Here is a 17,840-nt window from a genome sequence, read left to right as displayed (position 1 = left end):
CCCTTTCTGAAGACTGGGGTGACATTGCCTTTTCTCCAGTCCTCAGGCACATCTCCCGATCTCCATGATTTTTCAAAAATGATGGAGAGTGGCACAGCAACAACATCAACCAGCACCCTTGGGTGCATCCCATCGGGACCCATGGATTTGTGGGTGTTTAATGTGCCCAGATGTTCTCTGACCCAGGCTTCATCAACCAGTGTAAAGTCTACCTTCCTCCAGGCTTTTTCATTTCTCTCCAGGGACTCTGGGACTCCTGAGAGGTAGTCTTTAACATCTTTAACTCCTTAACATCCTTTGCCAGATTTAGTTCAAAGCAGTTGTCCCGAAGGACATGGTTGCTGCAGAGAAGGAAAATAAAATCCCAGCAGTAGCACATCTACCCTTCATCAGGAGAACCCAGGGATTTTTCAAAGAGACAAATGACTCCAGGACACCTGGCAGCCAGCCAAGCAGATGTGTAATTTGGAGAGCTGGGGCTAACAAGAGCTACGTGCATATTTAATGCATCCCAGGGTTCCTGCCTGGTTTCAAATTGCACAGGGGTGTTTGTTGAAGCTCTGGGGGTGTTGCAGCCTCGTAGGCACACTTCAGCCTCCCGAGGGGAGGGGAAGTTTCACTTAGGTACTTATTTCAGGGCTTTCTGATACATAAACATCTCTGCAGTGCTCAGGCATTTAAGTCTCCAGGCTGAGAGGCACTCGGATGAGGACCAGGGGAACAGCTCAATGTCTTGCAGAGAGAGAGAAGGATGTTTCTGGCAGTGAATGATCTCCCTGTCTCCCCTGCCTGTACTGCTTCCAATTTTACTAAAGATCCAGTTGTCACAGCACAATCATGAGCTTTGTTTCCTTGTGTAAACCAGGTTAAAAAGAAAAGGAGGAGAAAGAAAGAAAAAAAAAACAAAACAAAAACAAACACAATCACCACTGAAATTCTTTTTTAAAATGTTGCTTGAGATAAGCCTGTGGGTTGATCTTTCAGAAAGAGCACCTTCTGTTCCACAGGAGTATCTGTGGTGTAAGGCACAGTGCATGATTACCTCAGTGGAACTCATTGTAGGACAAAGTGGAGGACAAAAATGTGAGCAGGCTTTTCTGCAGGGCCATATTGACACCAAGTCATGTTAAACTGAAGATGATTAATGCTTCCTCTCTGGGTATCTGTTCACTGGCTGCACCACCCCCTTGGATTATTCTTTCTGTTGTCTGATTTGAACCTCCCAAGCCACAGACTGTGGCTGTCGTGCACTATTTCATTGTCTTCCACTTCTGAGAAGAGGTTGACTGTCATCTTTGTACCTCACCTTGAAGCAGCCATAGGCTGCTAGCAGTTCATCCTTTAGACCCCGCTGCTGAGACAGCTTCTCCCTAAGTCCCAACCTTACCAGCTCCCAGGGGGTCTTGTGCATTGAGTCCAGCCAGGCCTCACTCCTCAGGAAGGGAGAAGGCTCCTGGTAGAGCTGTTGTTCTCTCCTGCCTCTGCACCGCACAGCAATTTGTGCCTGCAGTTCTGATTTACATGAAGAGGCTGCAACACGGATCCCACGCACCAGATACCTTTGAAAAAAGTAGTGAGTAAAGCTCACCAGCATGTATGGCTGGAAGAACAACTTCAACTTCAGGTGGGATGCTGGTGAAAAGTTGGCAAGGGAAGGATGCAGACAAGTGACATTAGCCTACATCAAGCTGCTAAGCTGATTTCTGAGATGCAAGCTGAGGTCTCAACATGGCATTAAGATCCATCAGTTCTGCAACTCTCAGGGGAAGTCCACTCCTAAAGTTACTGTGGGTGCTTTTTCATGAACCCAGTCTTACTACAGATGAATCAGGGAAGAATGAAGTACACCAGGCTTACTAACATTTCTTTAATTAGTAACAGAACAAAAATGTTCAGACATTTACTGACTATTTTATACAGAAAATACTGGAATGATGTATCAAGTGGTTTTGTGTCCACTTTGCTCTGTTTTATTTCCATGTAAAAATATATATCTGGTACACAAGATTAAAAAAAATATTTTTTCACTACAAAATAAGTGCTTCAATCAATAAAAATTCACTCACGCACTTTATTGTTTGCCTTAATATTTGCATTTTCTAGTCATATCCCCTCCCTACCCCAAAAATGGGCAAACCCCAGATTATAAATATCATCTGTGTCTGGTATACAAAACTTTCCCAGAAGAAGGGCCAGAAACACAAAAGTAATGATGCTGTGGCTCAGACAACTTGATTTTAACTCCTCAAAAACAGTCACAAAAAAAAAAAGAATTCAACTCTTGTCACAAGAAAAAATGGCACAGGAGAACACAACACTGGTGACCAGGCATTGCAAGAAGAAAGGGAAGAAATTTTTTGAGATGTGATACCTTTCATAATAATTGTACAGATCAGGTACCAACAGTATGCTTTCAAAAGATCAGAAGGGTTTAAGAAGGACTGATCTAGCGTTTTTGGAAGAACAGGGTAGGTCAGATGTCTCCTAAAGTCCTTCTCCATCTGATTTACTGTTCTGTAGGACTGGATAATGGAAAAAAAATCCAATTTCTACAGCCAGCATCTGCTGATCTTGAGCCAAGTCAACCTGTCAGGAAATGCTGACATGTTGAAAATGTTTTCTGGCAACAGTTTCTTTCTGCTGCTTTCTGAGTCTTTCTCAGGTAGACTGTGCTGAACACACTGAAAAGTGGCCTAATCCACCTCCTCTCTCAGGGAGCCACCGTGCCATTAGTCCAAGCAGTGTTGGATGCTTCTTAGGACATCATGAAGTCCCCTCTGTCAAGCGTGATAAATCCTTTGCAGGGGAAAATGGTCCCTTTGGTAAAGCATGGATCAGGGCAGGAGAGACGTTCATAGACTGTGTACAAGCTAAAACTGGTACATCAGCAGCTAGGACCAAAGGTCACCAACTTTGCAGAGCTTATCTCAGATGTTATCACAAACCCACTGTGGGTGGGAAAGGTAACAGGTGTCACTCAGTAGCCAAGGTCACACCTCCTCACAGGGCAGAAAACGCTAATAGAACTTTTGGAGGTCACTGTAGCTGAGGACAAAACAAGAGGAAAGATAGCTGAAGGCATGTTATCAGACATAGGATTGAGCCTTAGAAACCACAGTGTGCAAAAGTCAACCAGGCTTGCCTCGTTCTCCAGCCAGTGGCTTTCTAAGGCAGAAGCCATACAACAGAGACTGGGATCTATTAAAAACAACAACAAAAAATCTGTCCAGAGATGCTTGGCGAGCTTAGGATCCATCCCTGGCCTGAAGAGGCTCTTCTGCAGTGTTCATAGTTCATTGAGTTGAAATGCTCAGAGTGAGTCCTTGGGAAGAGGTCTCTCACCACAGGGTGCTTGTCCCATCAAACTCCAAATGAGCCTGCTGAGTTCACCTGACAAAATGCTTCAGTGGCAGATGCGTTCTGTCATTTCTTTCTGTATTGCAGAGGGAGAGAAAAGAAAGAAGCAGTAAGTGTGAAAGACAGGTTTTAGTAGAGTGACACATCAGGCAGTTTCGTTGGTGTCCAAAAACAACACAAGGAAGCGACTGTGGGAGTCTCAGGGAGAGTTTCTGTTTCCCATGCCAGTCCTCCTGGGAACCTCTCTGCTTCAGCAGCTGCTTCCTGGCACAAGGTTATTTTGGTCATGCCCTAGCTTTGTTGGCTGAGATGCTGAAAGATGCAGATCCTGCTCCTGACTCAGCCGCAGAGCAGCCAGACGGGGCGGTGCTGCTCTCAAAGGCTCCCTCTGCAGCTGCCTAGGGAGATGGGGCACCACGGAGCTGCTCCCGGCTGTCGCCCCAGGAGGTGACAACAGCTCACACAAAGGACCTGTGGTTTTGGCAAGGGATCCCACAGTCACGCTGCAACGCAAACCAGTGCTAATAACAGAGGGCCACAGGAAACCTCCTGTGAGAGCGAGTTCTATGTAGGCTAGCAGAGTGTTTTGCACTCATGCCAGCTGCATGTCCAGCTTTCAGTGGGTGGAAGGTGGTATTTCTCCTTGCCTTAAGGAGCTCAGCTAACAGCTTGCAAATCATGTACACTGCTGCAGCAAGGAGAGCCTGGGATTCTCTCTGGCCCATCGGGTTCATGGCTTGTGCACACAGACCGCCTCACACGCCCCAGAGAAAGGTTTGCAAATACTCCAAAAGTAGATCTGAAGCAGGACTGGTCTGTGGAGAAGGAAGGATGCAACTCTGAAAAAAGGAGAACTGGGAAAGTAGGATGACCTTTGAGTAACCCTATAAAAGGCCCTTTAGTGATATAACCAAGGGGGACAGAAGCTGCAATCTCAGCCCCTCAGTGCTGACAGCTTTGTTTCTAAAATCCATCAGGGAGAGTGGCAAAGAGAGGAGAGCTTCTCTGGGGGAACAGCATGCAAAATCACTCCAGCACAGAACCCTGCCACGGAATGAAAAGCCAATGCTCTGCCACAAATCACGTTGCAAACAGGAAGAAGAAAGAAGAGGGGGGTGAGAAGACTGTGAACATCCTCTTGCAATAGCATCCAGCCTGCCCCACCAGCACAGCACCATGCACAAAAGCAGCTTGAACAGGTTGGGTTGGAGTGGCCAGCGGGCTGCCATGCCACCTGCGAGCTCCTCAGGCCGGCCCTGGATGTCAGAGGCACTCACTCTGGAAATCCCCACAGCTCTACCAGCTGGACCTCAGCACCACGGCCCGCCCTTGCCAAGGAAGCAAGTGGACTGCTTCTCTCTGCCCCCCTATTTCTGGCCCCTATTTTTGTGAAGACAGTGAGTCGCTGCCTTTCGCTAGTTCTGCCTGTACAAAGGATCTGTCTCATTCTCAGCTCCCAAGATTTGCTGCTAAGAAATCATGTCCCAAAGAAGCTTGCCAAAAGGGAAACGGAGGTAGCAAAGGGAGATTCAGACAGAGGCAGACTTAGAATCCAAGAACTCCTTAATCCCCCAATCCCTGTAATTTTTTTATGACATTTGGGCCTAACAGGACATTCTCTGGCTGGGGAGGTGATTTTTTTTCTTTCTTCTTACTCCTACATCTGAAAGCTGTGGCTCCTCAGTAGAAAGCCCCCATCTGGAAAGCTGCAACCATAATACGGCACTCAGACATGCTGTCTTGCTGCAGGTGTGCACCCTCCACACGCTTGGTGGTCTTCCATAACCACATGCAGGGAACAGGCATCTCAGCAGGCAGGAGTCTCCTCCATCATGGGATTCCTGTGGACTGACTCTGGCCCTCTAAATGCAAGGTTAGGACAGCTTTCTGTGCTCATGAGAAACTGAAGCTCTCAAGGACAGTTCATCTCAATACTGAGAGATTATCGGCTTTCCACAGACCCTGAGAACTTGCAAAAACTAAACCCTGCTTAACCTAAAATGAAGGCAGATGGAACACAGTGTCTGTCCTTGCTGAAGTATCAAACCAGCTAATGAATCCTGCAGGACTTAACAACGCTTAGGAGTGGGGCAACAGCTACAGTGCAGACCAGTGAGAAGGGGAACGAGCACAGCAATCATCTCTGGTGCTCTGCCCTGGGCTGGGGGCAGTAATTAGCCACAGGGGAGTGAGGTCAAGTGTAAAGTGCTGCAGAAGTTGGATGTTGCTATTTGTGCATCTTCACAACTGCCGCTGAAGCAAAGGCAGAACAGCACAAAGCCCAGGCTCCCCTCCACAGGACAGTGAACCAGCCCACACCACGCTCCCAGGGGGGATCTCACTGGGAGGCACATGGAGAAACTTCCCATTATTGCTTGCCCTGCCTGTGGCAGAGAGAAGTGCTGCTGGAAGCTACTGGATCAACCCTCACCCAGGCTGATGCTGATATCAATATCAAGCTGCAACCTCCCTGGAGTAACAGCATGGCCAGAAGGACCACTTTCAGTTTTTGAAAGTTGTTCATAAGCTGCGGTACAGCAACTTGCCCCTTCCTCCTGAACTCAGCTTTGCATCCTGGACATAGCTGTCCTCTGGTTGACAGTCACTGCCTCCCGGAAGGAGGTCTCCCATGCAGTTGAGTCTGCATGGGGCTTAGATGCCAGGCAAAGGGCACACCAAGAAATGAGACACAGAGAGAACAGAGGTAAATCTCTCTCATTTCCTTTGTAGTTTAAACCTGGTTGCATCACAGGGGAAAATCTGTTTATCTTAGATTCATCCAGACCCATAAATCTTCTCATGGTGCATGTGAGTCACTGGCACTGAAAGCCTATTTAGCAATGTCAGCCTCTGCTTTGGCTATTAGGTGCTAAATATTTACATTAGCAAGCACCAGTCAAAGGAGATGACACCATTATAGGCTGTATATCAATGTTAAAGAAGTTTCTTATGAGGAGTGGTGATGAGGAAGACTAATAGAGGACAGAGTGACACTGAGCTGCCATTTCCTGGAGTTGAGGGCCGTTGTGGTAATATAGGTCACAATACAATTCTATTAAATAATTAATGGAGATGCTTTTCTCATTCAAGTCTCCCCTGATTAGATCATCATCTCTTCACCCACCTAAGTCCCCAGCAGACAGGCAGCAAATTGACTAAGACAAATGCAAGCAGAGGAGTAAAGTGTTTAGTATTTAAAGGCAGGGACATCCCCTCCCACCTCCAGATACTCCTAAACCAGCAGCTCCTGGTGGGACCTTTCTCAGCTTCCTTTCTCTGGGATGAGACCCTTTTGGTCTTCCCTGTCTCTCTGTTACGGGGTACAGCCTTTTTCTGTAACCTGGCCTTTATCACAGTGTGCTAACTACTACTGGGTTCCCTGCTAATTCTTCTCCTCATTGCAACATGTCCTTCCTAGGTCAGCCAACACTCAGCCTTGCCTGTGACACACTTGTTTCTCCTACAAAGCTATGTGCACATTTATGTGCTCAGGTTGTCTGGTCTCTGCTTTCTACCAGTCCTGTTGTTTTCAAGGACTTTAAGCACTCTCTACCCAGCTAATTGCTTCCCAAGGGAGGTTGCAAAGAAATTTGGAGCTCCAGCAAGGCCTCTCCAGCTTGGCCTGTATAGCTGTTGTCTGGAGCTGAGTGTCCTATTGGGGCTTGCCTTCCTGCAGCCTCATTGCAATTCACACTAGGAGCTCAAGCAGAGACCTCAGTCTGCCAATAGGAAAAATCAAAACTGTGGAGAAGAGGCTTGGGCTCAAATCTGAACCCTGAAAGCCACGTGGACACAACTGGCTGGAAAGAGTTTGATGTGGAGATCTCATTGGAGCTCCCAGGACAATGTTGCAGTAGTCCTGAGGATACTGAGGAGGGATCCTCAGGCATGGCAGCAGAGGCCAAGTTTAAGAAGGCTTTTCAAAGGCTAAAGAGTTTCCTTGGTGGTGCTGGGAAGTTCTCTCTCAGAGCACGAAAGCTGATGGTTGCATGACAGAAAACATGGGTGTTCTTCTGAGGTAAGGTAGCTGAAAGAGGGTGACCCCACTGATCAGAGTCTAGCCCCTGCCTGCACTTACCAGTGCTGTGTCCAGCCCACGCCGCTCTCATCCCATCCTCCTCCCCATCCCTGCAGCATCCTTACCAAAGGCTCCAGCTCCCGATGGTCAACGAGGCTGAACTCCCTGATGAAGTAGTAAAAGTGCTTGTAGCAGGTGTTGACGTGAGCCTCAGCACCCATGTTGATGATGCTGTCAAAGTGGTGGATGTAGACATGGACAAAGACACGGAAGAGGCGGGTGAGGATCTTAGTGCAAACTTGCTGGAACTGCCTGGGGAAGGGAACACCTGCAAAGCAGAAACAAGTTAGAAGCCATTTGACCATTTAAAAAAAAACAGCTAGCAATTGAATGTCAGTGTCATGCTTAACAGGCAGTCAGGGACGCTGAAGAAGGACTCCCTCGGCTGTTGTCAAGAGTGACAGCTGCACTGGGGCAATGTGCCATCGAGCTCTCCCCACCTGCTTCCTCACTGCCCACCTAGCAAATTCACACAGGCATGGTCTGAGCATCTGGGGAATTGTTCTAGGAGGGAAAATTTCCCATCTAGCTGAGGAGGCCACGTCTCTCCATATGTAGCTCTATCCAGAGCAATCTGGCAGAGGATCCTTCTGCCTTCTCTCCCTGCCTCTCCCCTACAAGCCTGTGCAGCCACAGAGTAAGCCAAAATGTATTTACCTAGGTCCATTAACAAAACTAAACCTCCCCTCAGCAACAAAGATACCTTCCCTGGTCCTCTGAATCAAAAGCATGGTTCATATTGGTTTTCTTCCTCCGCACAACCTCAAACACGACTTCTGATGCATCAACAGAAACAGGCAGGGCTTCTACATTTTTTCCTGTTCCTTGCTTCAAACAGATGTCTCGTTAAACCAGGAAGAAAGCTGCACATCTTAACGATGCTTAGGTTGTAATTTCATTGTACCCATATGATCATCCCTCCTGAGATGTCCTCCCAGGTGCTCATGAATGGGACCCACCAAACATTGCTCTATACTTTTAGCCTTGTCCCACACAAGGACACCATTTCATACTCAGCATTTGCATCCTTGTCTAAATGCACTGCTTTCACAGTGAAAATCTCAGAGGTGTGATACAGTCAGTGTCAGCAAGCTCGGGGTAAATCTCTCAAGGAAACACAGCTTTGAAATCCTGAACACATTTTTTGGGAGAAGGAAAATGAAACAACCTGGAATTTGTTTTCCTGAAGTTTCTTCCTCTCCCCTGAGCAATTCAACGCAAATTTGCAAAGATAAAATAAAAACCTCCCTTCCCGTGGTCGTACCAGCCTCCTCTTTTAGCTTCTTATTGAGGCAGCACATAAGCTCTTAAAAACCTTTCCCAATAATCTCTGCTCAACCATGACCAGCTCACACATTCTGTGCTGTGGAAAGCAACAGGAAATCTCTTAGCTAAAAATTGGAGATCTTCTGCCCTGCAGCCTTGACTGCAGAGCTCTCCTTGCCTTCCAGTCTGATAAGGGCAGGGATGGGAGGGAGATCTGCACGCTTCCCTGCAGTCAGAAGGGTCACGGTTCTTCATCAACAGCTTCCTTTGAGCTTTTTGCACTGAGTGAGAATTTGCTGAGCAAATAGGAGCCTTCATCACCCAGCTGGGGACTCAGACTTGCTGTCAGGGTGGCCCCTGCAGACCAGCTTTGAAGAACCAGGCAGGAAATTTTTTTTTTTAATAAAGAAGAAATCATTGTGGCAAGTAATTTCTGGGGAGGGCACGTTGCTGGGCCACAGCTGGGGAATTCACGCTGTTTGGAACAATCTTTCTCCCTGGGACCAGCGGTGAGCAGTCGCTGCCAGCAGCTCAGCAAGGTGCCAGCAGGCAGATGCCGATGTATTTGTTGCCTCCAGTTTGTCACTCGTCCCACTTGACTAGTGCCTCCTCCAATCAAAGCAGGCAGAGAGGAAGAAATGAGACCTGGGCAGCCACCGGGAGTTCATCACCAAACTGCGGAGAGTGATAGTGAAGGAAAGCAGCAAACTTCAACCTAGTCCTGAGCGGAGGAAGAAATAAGGTCAGACAGTGAACTGTCTTCTGAGACCCTTCTGAGATCAGAAGGATCTCAGGCTCCCAGGACTGATAGCATCTACAGTCCAGATACTGCTGTTAGAAGAGCCACCTCCACAGCTGGCAGATGGTGGCAAGTGGTTTTCCACTACTTTTCTCCTTAGGTTAGCCAGGAACTGCCTTGCCTTATAAATCAGGTACCAGCAAGTCTTTGTGGACATGCTGGTGGCTGAGAGACTTAGAGGGATGACACCTCCAGCTACATCCTGGGTTCTCCAAAAGCAGCTCTTGCATCAGAGAGCAGAGCTTTAGCACAAATGATTTATAGAATTATAGAACAGTTTGGTTTGGAAGGGACCTTTAATGGTTATCTAGTCCTAATCTCATGGCCATCGGTAACTATGGGAGCTGCTAAGCTATCTTATACCTAATGATGCCTGGAAAGATATCACCAAGATGCTAGGGCCTACAGGTGCCTCTCTCGGCTACCCCACCACTGTGCTTCCACATGAACCTGGCAGCAGCAGCAGCAGCAGCAGCAGGAGGTTCCAGGAGGTGAAGCTGGGCTGCTCTTCTGCATGTCCATCACAAGGTGTCAGTGTGTGGCCATCCCCTCCAGACATGGACGGGTTCTAGTGGTGCCTGGCTGTCACTAATGGACTTCCACAGGTCACCCCTCACTCTACTGTGTCATGAAACCACCCATTATGGTCCTTTGGGTCCAGGGGCCATTGGGGTTCACCTCCGATTCTTTCTCCTCGCATTCACTCCTCTCATTTGCGCCCATGCCCAAGGAGGCACAGGCAGCCCCAGCAGCACGAGACACAACCCTGGGCCACCAGGGCCTGTGCTGCAGCCACATCTGCACCTCCTGCACCAGGACCCTCAATACAACCTACAGATGCCTGACTGGGGCCTGTGTCTGGCACGGGGGCCCGCATCAGTTGATCAAAGTGCTTCCCCACAGGAAGGAAGCTGGACAGATATCTGATAAGTAGGTTGCCTCCACCAGCAGCAGTTGTGCCTTGCTGCTGATCTCAGTGACTTGGAAAACAACCCACAGCAGCCCCAGCATGCACTGGCCACGCTGTCTGAGGAGCTGGAGAAAGTCCCCTTGCCATGGCCCAGAGATGAAAGGAAAGGGCTCTCCAGTAAAAGCTGTGTGTGACCAGTCTGGGGAGAGAGCAGGAGAAGGGTCAGCACAAATACGGCTTGTCCCGGGCCGGGGCTGCTGGCGTAGCGGATGTCCGGCAGACAACGCATGTGACATCCTCTCCAGAGCACGGGGGGACCCAGCAAGAGCTGGCTCTGCCTCCGCCCTGAAACCAGCGCCTCCCAGCACGGGGAAAGCCCTGGGATGGGATCTCAACACCGGCCACGCAGATGCCCTTGCAGATGTTTAGTTTTAAACCGAGCAGCATACATTCACCTCAAGCCATCCTGGCTGCTCGGAGGGGCTGCTGTGACAGCCAGCAGGGAGCAACAGGGCCCATTACCCAAGAATGGAGGATGGCCGGCTGCTTCCCCCATGTTCTCCACCCCCAGCCTGGCTGGGCCAGGCACATCAGTGTTGCAGCCAGCAAGACAGAGGCCCTATTAGTGGCCAATGTATTAAGAAGCAGCACTTGGGAGTGGGGCATTGGTGGCACTTGCTTAGAGGACTTTCTCCATCTTGGAGGCAGTGCACGGTGGCACAAACTAGCAGGAGCAGCCACTTGGCAAATGGAAGGGGTGAGGCTGGTGGGGCTGACTCTGTGCTGCTGTGATGACCTGTGAGCAGAAGTATGGCAGGCCAGGGCAAAGTCAGGATGGAACCCCAAGTCCTGAAAAACCACCCTGGCAGGTTTTGGTTTTGGCAAGGTTTTGGCACCTTGGGTTTGCTTCACCCTCGCCAGGCCTACACACATACAGGGGGGCCCATCCCAGTGCGTCCCACTGACACTGGTGCCAGCTGCCCCAAGGGACAGCAAGAGACCACAAAACCCACATGGACCAATTTAAAGGTATCAATATTACTTTTACATTTAATTCACTGGTGCACACCATCCAGCAACCTTGGACAAAGCAGCAGCAGACCCACCATCTGGTGGCGGCAGCCCCCTCTGACCTTCTTGCATGATGAGTGATGAGGAGAGGACCATGGGATGCAGTGTGAGCTTGCTTGGATGCCCAGAAAAAGATTTCTACTCAAGGTCAGCTCTTCTCCTCCCCCCGTGGTCACAGGCGTGTGCTTCCCAGACGCTGCACACAGAGCAGACAGCCCGTGGCTGGGAGCATCGCCTGTCCTGGAGCAGGATCGCAGCCTAGTCCCAGGAGGAGTGGAGCAGAGCAGAAGAAGGGGCAGGGGAAAAGGGACAATCTCACCCAGGCTCCAAGCCAGGGCAAGAGCTGGAAGTACAGCAGGTACAATTGGCGCTGGCGAGCAGAGTGACTCACAGCCCTGAAATCAATTAGCACCTTCCAGTTTATCTTGGATGTTTTGCTTGAAACCCCCAAGATGTGATTTAATGCTCCAAGAAATCTGTTTTCCCCACTCTGTGGTGATTGCTTCAAAACATAAGGAAACCATCTGGGACCACGTGTAAAAGGAAATGAAAATGAGAGGTAACAAAGCCCCTGCACTTAGAGTAAGGGACTGCGAATGGCTCTTGGATCTCTGCTGACATCTCTCCCACCCATAACCCCCGTGCTTCAGCCAATTTAATTTTTTCATGATGAATCAGGACTGGGAAGCTATTTTGCTTCTTGGCAATTGTATTTTTCTCCTCTGCAAAAGCAGTAATTCTTTGGATTACGTGATGAATTACTGTCGTTGTTATTATTTCTCAATTCCATTTTGGCCACCGTGGTGTTTGGTGATTCAGTTTTTCCTAAAAATAAGTCTTTAAAGCCCCATTTGAAACCAATGGCATAACGGCAGCTGCGAGCTGGTGTGGTGTTAATTTTGGAAGAAGATATACAGAAAAAAAAAAAGACAAGTCACGTTAAAAATAGCCAGCTGAGAGAACAGCAATAATTAGCTGAGTTTGGAACATTTCTCTCCTGTTGTTATGGGGAGAAAGTATCGGATAGTTCTGCACCAAGTTTTCTCTGTTTTTTATAATTGCTTGGGGACCGTGCTTGAATGGCAGAGCTTGAGCTTTGAACAGCTTTCCAAGAACTGCTCCAGAACCCCTGTGCCTGACGCCCTGCAGAGCTGCAGGCGGGCTTGGCAGAGAGCACGGGGTGTTTCCGCCCTGGGCCTGCTCCAAGGCCCGTGTCCGCTCTGGTTCAATAACGGGGAGGTTCCAGCAGCCGCCACGGTGCCGATGGGGGACCCCTGGCCCTCTGCAACCAGCAGCCTGATGCTGGCCAGACTGGTGCACCCAACCCTCCTCCCCAGTGTGCTCACCCAGCTCCCTAAAAACCAAACACCACAGGGCAGACCCATCACTGGGAGGAGCTGCTGTTTTCCAGGTGGTGATTTGTTCAAGTGGCCTCTCACTGAAGAAACCTACTGATACAGTTTTACCAGCTGTAAAAATACACCTGTAGAATCATTTATTCATCTCCCTGCATGGGAACGATGCTTATTCTCCATTTAAATGTATTTTTCAGGACAGCTACGTTGGCTGAAAGAGAGGAAGCAGAGAGCTAGCTCATGCAAACTGATACGGGTCGTCTGGGCAAGCTGCTGCTGCTGTAGACTTATACCAGTCAGGCTGGCATAGCTCAGTCCACACAGGGATTTGTCCCGTCTTGACCAGCAGACAAGCAGGTTTTCACTCCAGAGGAAGGATTATACAGCAAAGCCTTTAAGTGGGACTGAGCCCTGCAAATGGATCTCCCTTTTCGATGAGGAAGATACAGTATCTCCCCCCAACACTCTGTGGGGCACACAGAGGGCTTGGCAGCCCCCCGCCCCCAGTAAACCACCACAGGGATCTTCCACCAGTGCCAGCGTGCCATCAAAGAGGGTTGCGGTCCTGCTGGTCAGCTCTGCTAGGTCACAAGCTGCCTGCTGGTGTCAGGCTGCTTTCCTGTCATTTCAGATGTCAGCTGCTGGCCTTGCTGCAGAGCTGCCACAAGCATCACACAGCTTGGCTAAACCAAAAGTATTCGCCACCCGGGTCCCTCTGCTCTGCTCCCACCTCTGGCACATGCTAAAGGACCAGATGCTTTAGTGGTGCAAATCAGCCCAGCTCTGCTCTGGTCATCAGACTCATGCCTGTGTACCTCAGCCAAGGTCTCCCCCATGATGCTAAAGGACCATGTGAGCCTGCAAGCCAGTGAACCATCTCTGCTCATTTCCAGCTCAGCCTCTCACCCCAGAGTGAAGCTTTTCTCTCCTGTGGCCAAGGAGATAACTCTCCCTTAACTTAGGACTGTCATGAGTGAGCCCTGCTAAATCACGTAGTGTTTCAGGTTTGGTAGCTTTTGGATGGAGAAGGATGCAACTTTGGCAAGTTTGAGGAACACTTTCTAAAAAAAAGGAAAAAAAAAAGTTCTTTTTTGTCTGCTGTCAGGTGGCCCTAGCAAGGGAAATCTTTGTGCTGGGACAGTTCTATTGCTCTTGGCAAAGAGAGGCCAGGAAGGAAAGCTGAGGTGCACACAGGTCATGAAACACCCCCTGAGAGAGTAGTCGGCCGTGCTGGTGGACCACTCCAGTACAAGCAGGAGTGGAACAAACCTTCATGCTAAATCCCATCTCTGCTGCTAATGTTGAAGAGCCTCACCATGACTCCAAAGCATGGAATTTATAATTTCCCAGCACCACCTCATCTTTTTGCCTTGTTAAAACAGCTCAGACCTCCCCTGTATCCTCTCGGTGCCTTATTCCCCTTGTCCTGGGTCGTTACCCAAGGGGTGGTCTTTTAGGATGGAGGCTGAGCATCTCCATTTGCTCGCCCTGGCCGTTGTCCCCAAGCCTCCCCAGCATCCCCCATCACCTGGCACGGTGATGAGGAGCAGCCTGTCAGGAATGGCAGAGGTGACGTTTCCCTTTGGACAAACGCCTCCATCTTCTGAAATGCCAAAGCTGCCAAGCAATTACCCAGCTCACAAGGCAAGCCAGGGAAAGGCAGTTAATTGGGGACATGCTGACAATGAAGTGTCACCAGCTCCCACCTCCCCTGCCTCCCAGAACTGCCTTTCGTGCGTTTTGAAGTGCGGTGTCAGGCCGAGATCCCTTTTGTGTGTGTGAGGCCAGAACCACCAAGATACGCCAGCAAGGGGACTGGAGTCACTTGGGGACACAAGGGTCCCCGCAACGAAAGGGCTTGGGAAAGGGACCCTGCTTATGGCTTCAGAAGAGGAAAAAAACCCGTTTGTGCCATGATCACCTGCAACCAGCCCGGATCTCAGCCAGAACTGTCCCCATGCCAAATTGAAAGGAGATGTGGAAACCAGAGGCAGCAGCAATCCCTCCCCACGTCAGGATATGTTACACTGCAGAGGGAAAAGTGCCAGAAAAGGAGTGAAAAACAGCAAGGCCATGACTGTCCTGGGCTTCTGCACCTGAGAAGATGTGGGGGAGCGGAAGGTGCTGCAGTGCCACTGTCCCTCCCTGGCTCCCACAACAAGCCGCCTCGGGAAGAGAAGGACCCGGCTCGTGAGCAGACCCTGTGGCTGCTGCTTTGCCCCTTGGCAGCAGCAAGCCTGGGCCCAGCTGCAGAATCAATGGGACTGTTGTCCCCAGTGCTGGCAAAGCTCATCCTGCACCAACGCTGCCAGCCAGCCGCGCTTCCAGCCTCCTCTGCCCGCAGGGACCCCTGGAGCCCAGGAAGCCCGAGAGGCAGGGATGCCTCCGTGGCACAGCCAGTGGCCCGCTGAATCCCAGGGCTGACTCCCTGCCTGTCTGCCTGTCCTCCAGCATGAGTCTGGCACTGCGCTACCCAGCCTGCCCCAGGCCACCAGCAAGGGGAAGGAGGCAGCGATCACCCGCAGGTCTTGGCTTCAGGTGACGGAAGAAGAGGGAAAGAACATCCCCTCCCCAAAGGGGAGTTGTGCCACCCTAACCCCAGTGCAGCCAGGTCAGACCAGGGCGGGTCACACCATCCCAGTGGCCCAAATGAACAGTTTGGCACAACCAGCCTGCAGGCACTGCTTCCCTTCTTGCTTGCAGAGAGCTGCAACCCCTGACAGCTTCTGAGGGCCAGAGTCCTTCCCGAATAAGACACGCAATTAGATGGTACAACACAGCCAAATGGGGCTACAGCCGTTCATGGCTGCCAGTAATCCCACACAGACCATTTTCTTCAATGTGTCCCAGTGTATTAATGAAAATCCTGAGCCTAAACTGCACTGATATCATACAGCTCTGTCAGCTGTGTTGCTTCAGAATAAAGGTCAAGCAGACTTGCAAAGCCATGCCTCTCCCCCCAGAGCTCCTTCAATCTCCTTTTCCACTCAAGCAGGTTTCTGTTTGACCTGAAAAGGAACCCCTCCAAGGTGCGTCCAGAGGCTCTGGCAGCCCCATCAGCCAACGCATCAGGTCCAACCCTTGAACTCATCTCCCCAAAAAACAGGAGAGCAGCAGGGCTAACGCCAGCCCTGGCAGCTGCCCAGTGCTGCAGGTCAGCAGCAGAGGGGCTAGTTTGCAATCTGTGTTGCCCTTAGTGGCTGCTGGAGCTCCTCAGGCCAAAGCTTTTGAAAGGGTGGGTCATACATACTGGGGGTTGGCAGCCGGAAAGGCCAGATCCCAGGGACAGGAACTTCTGCTCAGGCCATGCCTCAGCTAAACTGCAAGCGGTGATGTATAGTCACATCAGGGCTGAGATAAATCAGCAGAAATGGAAAGCTGAGAAGTGAGGCAGCAAGGTGGGGTGAGGGTTAGACCTTGGGACCATGAACTACCCAGAAAACCAAAACAAAATTGAATTGGTTAGTCAAGAGGAGGGCACACTGCAGGAATGTGATGACCCTGTAACCAGCCCTTTGGCTCAGCTCCTTGAGGGAGGGCAAGGAAGCTAATGACCCACCAGCCCTCATTTCTCACAAGCACAGAATACTTGGAAAAAGTTTAAGCATGGAAAAGGAGAACATTGTTTTCCACATCTTCCAAGGAGCAGGATGAGGAGTCCCACGCTCGATCTGCAGCAAAGGGATGTGGGACAGACACTGAGGAACACCTGGAACAGGAAAGGCTACAATCCTTGGGATCCAAAGCTAGGCAATACTACCATTGAGGCGCACCAGTGGCTCGGGAACCTGAACCAGTTACAACCCCAGCCTTGTTTCAAAGAACAAGAGCACACTCACCTATCCTGGTGGGAAAGATGTCCTCGTTGTTAATGAGCATCTCGATCCAGTCCATCAGCATACACATGTACTGCGGAGCCGACAGCTTGGTTGGTTTCTTGTATTTGCTGTCGTCCTGCCACCTGTACTCGTACTTGAGTCCACCAGACATGATGGGGCAGCTCTTCTCCGTGCAGTACTCCGACATGGTGCCGTAGATGAGGTTGATGCGGTTGAAGAAGTCCACCACGTGCACGGCGATCCAGTCATTGATGCTCTCGCCGGGAGGCAGCTGCACCACCGCTTTCAGGTCCAGCCCAGACTTGAGGGAGGCCTGGGCCTTCTTGTACAGCTCGAAGCGCTGGGTGCCCGGCTCAAACTTCTTTCGGGGACGAAATGTTTTGTCTTTGTTGAAGACTTGCTTGAGACACAAGGCCATCGTGGGCAGGGCCGGCCAGGGTGAGGGCGGAGGCTCGGCGCAGCGTGAAGCCTGGGGTCTTCAGGGGTGGACGTTTCTAGGAGGAGAAAGAGAAAAATTTTGGTCACATATGAAGCCAGCTGCACACATGCTCACAGGGATGAGTTCACACCAGGATACTGACTGGTCCCACTGCTCTGCCAGCACACAGGAACAGAGATTTGCGGTAAGCTCCTGGCCCCTCCACACCCACCAGGGTGACCTGGAGCAGCTGCTGCCACCTCACAGAGCAGCTCCTGGCAGCACAGAGGACAAGGACTGCCACATGTGCCCTGTGCAAGGCTCAGTGGTAGACAAAGCCCTTCCTCTCTCCTGAGCACGCTGGGCCTCAGCCAGCATCTCACCTCCAGGGCTTTTATCTGCTGCAGTAAAGCAAGAGCTGCGATCCCAGCGGAGTTCACCAGCCCAGGCAGTCCCAACCTGGCGGCCCTTTCCTCCTCCAGCAAAGGGGAAGCGTCTCTTTCCCAGGGATTTCTCAGGACAAATAACCCCCGAGCCTGCCGCAGCGGCCGGAGAGCAATGCCCCCGGGAGCACGCTGTGACTGCAGCTGGCTGCTGGTTCACACAGCCCCAGCACCGAGAGCAATGGGGAAAGGGGGGGATTATTTCTGTTGTTCTGCCCCCTCTGTTTGTCCAAAAGAACAAAACCCGCATCCGAAGAAGGGAAACGGCGTCCCAGCACAAGCAGGTGACGTGCCAGGATGCGGC

General features: G+C 50.6%; 1 protein-coding gene across 1 annotated transcript; it reads right to left on the bottom strand.

Annotated features, from left to right (window-relative positions):
• Positions 1-3,403: 3,403 nt before the first annotated feature.
• On the bottom strand, positions 3,404-17,093 carry MOB3C (MOB kinase activator 3C). The gene is made up of 3 exons (XM_008938453.1): positions 16,676-17,093; positions 7,501-7,703; positions 3,404-3,433 (listed from the first exon to the last, which is right to left on the bottom strand). The coding sequence occupies exons 1-3, from the start codon at positions 17,091-17,093 to the stop codon at positions 3,404-3,406; spliced, it is 651 nt and encodes a 216-aa protein (XP_008936701.1).
• Positions 17,094-17,840: the final 747 nt, after the last annotated feature.

The sequence above is a fragment of the Merops nubicus genome, unplaced genomic scaffold (assembly GCF_000691845.1).
Source record: "Merops nubicus isolate BGI_N331 unplaced genomic scaffold, ASM69184v1 scaffold28524, whole genome shotgun sequence".
Classification (NCBI taxonomy): domain Eukaryota; kingdom Metazoa; phylum Chordata; class Aves; order Coraciiformes; family Meropidae; genus Merops; species Merops nubicus.
This window is presented reverse-complemented; position numbering and strand designations above follow the sequence as displayed.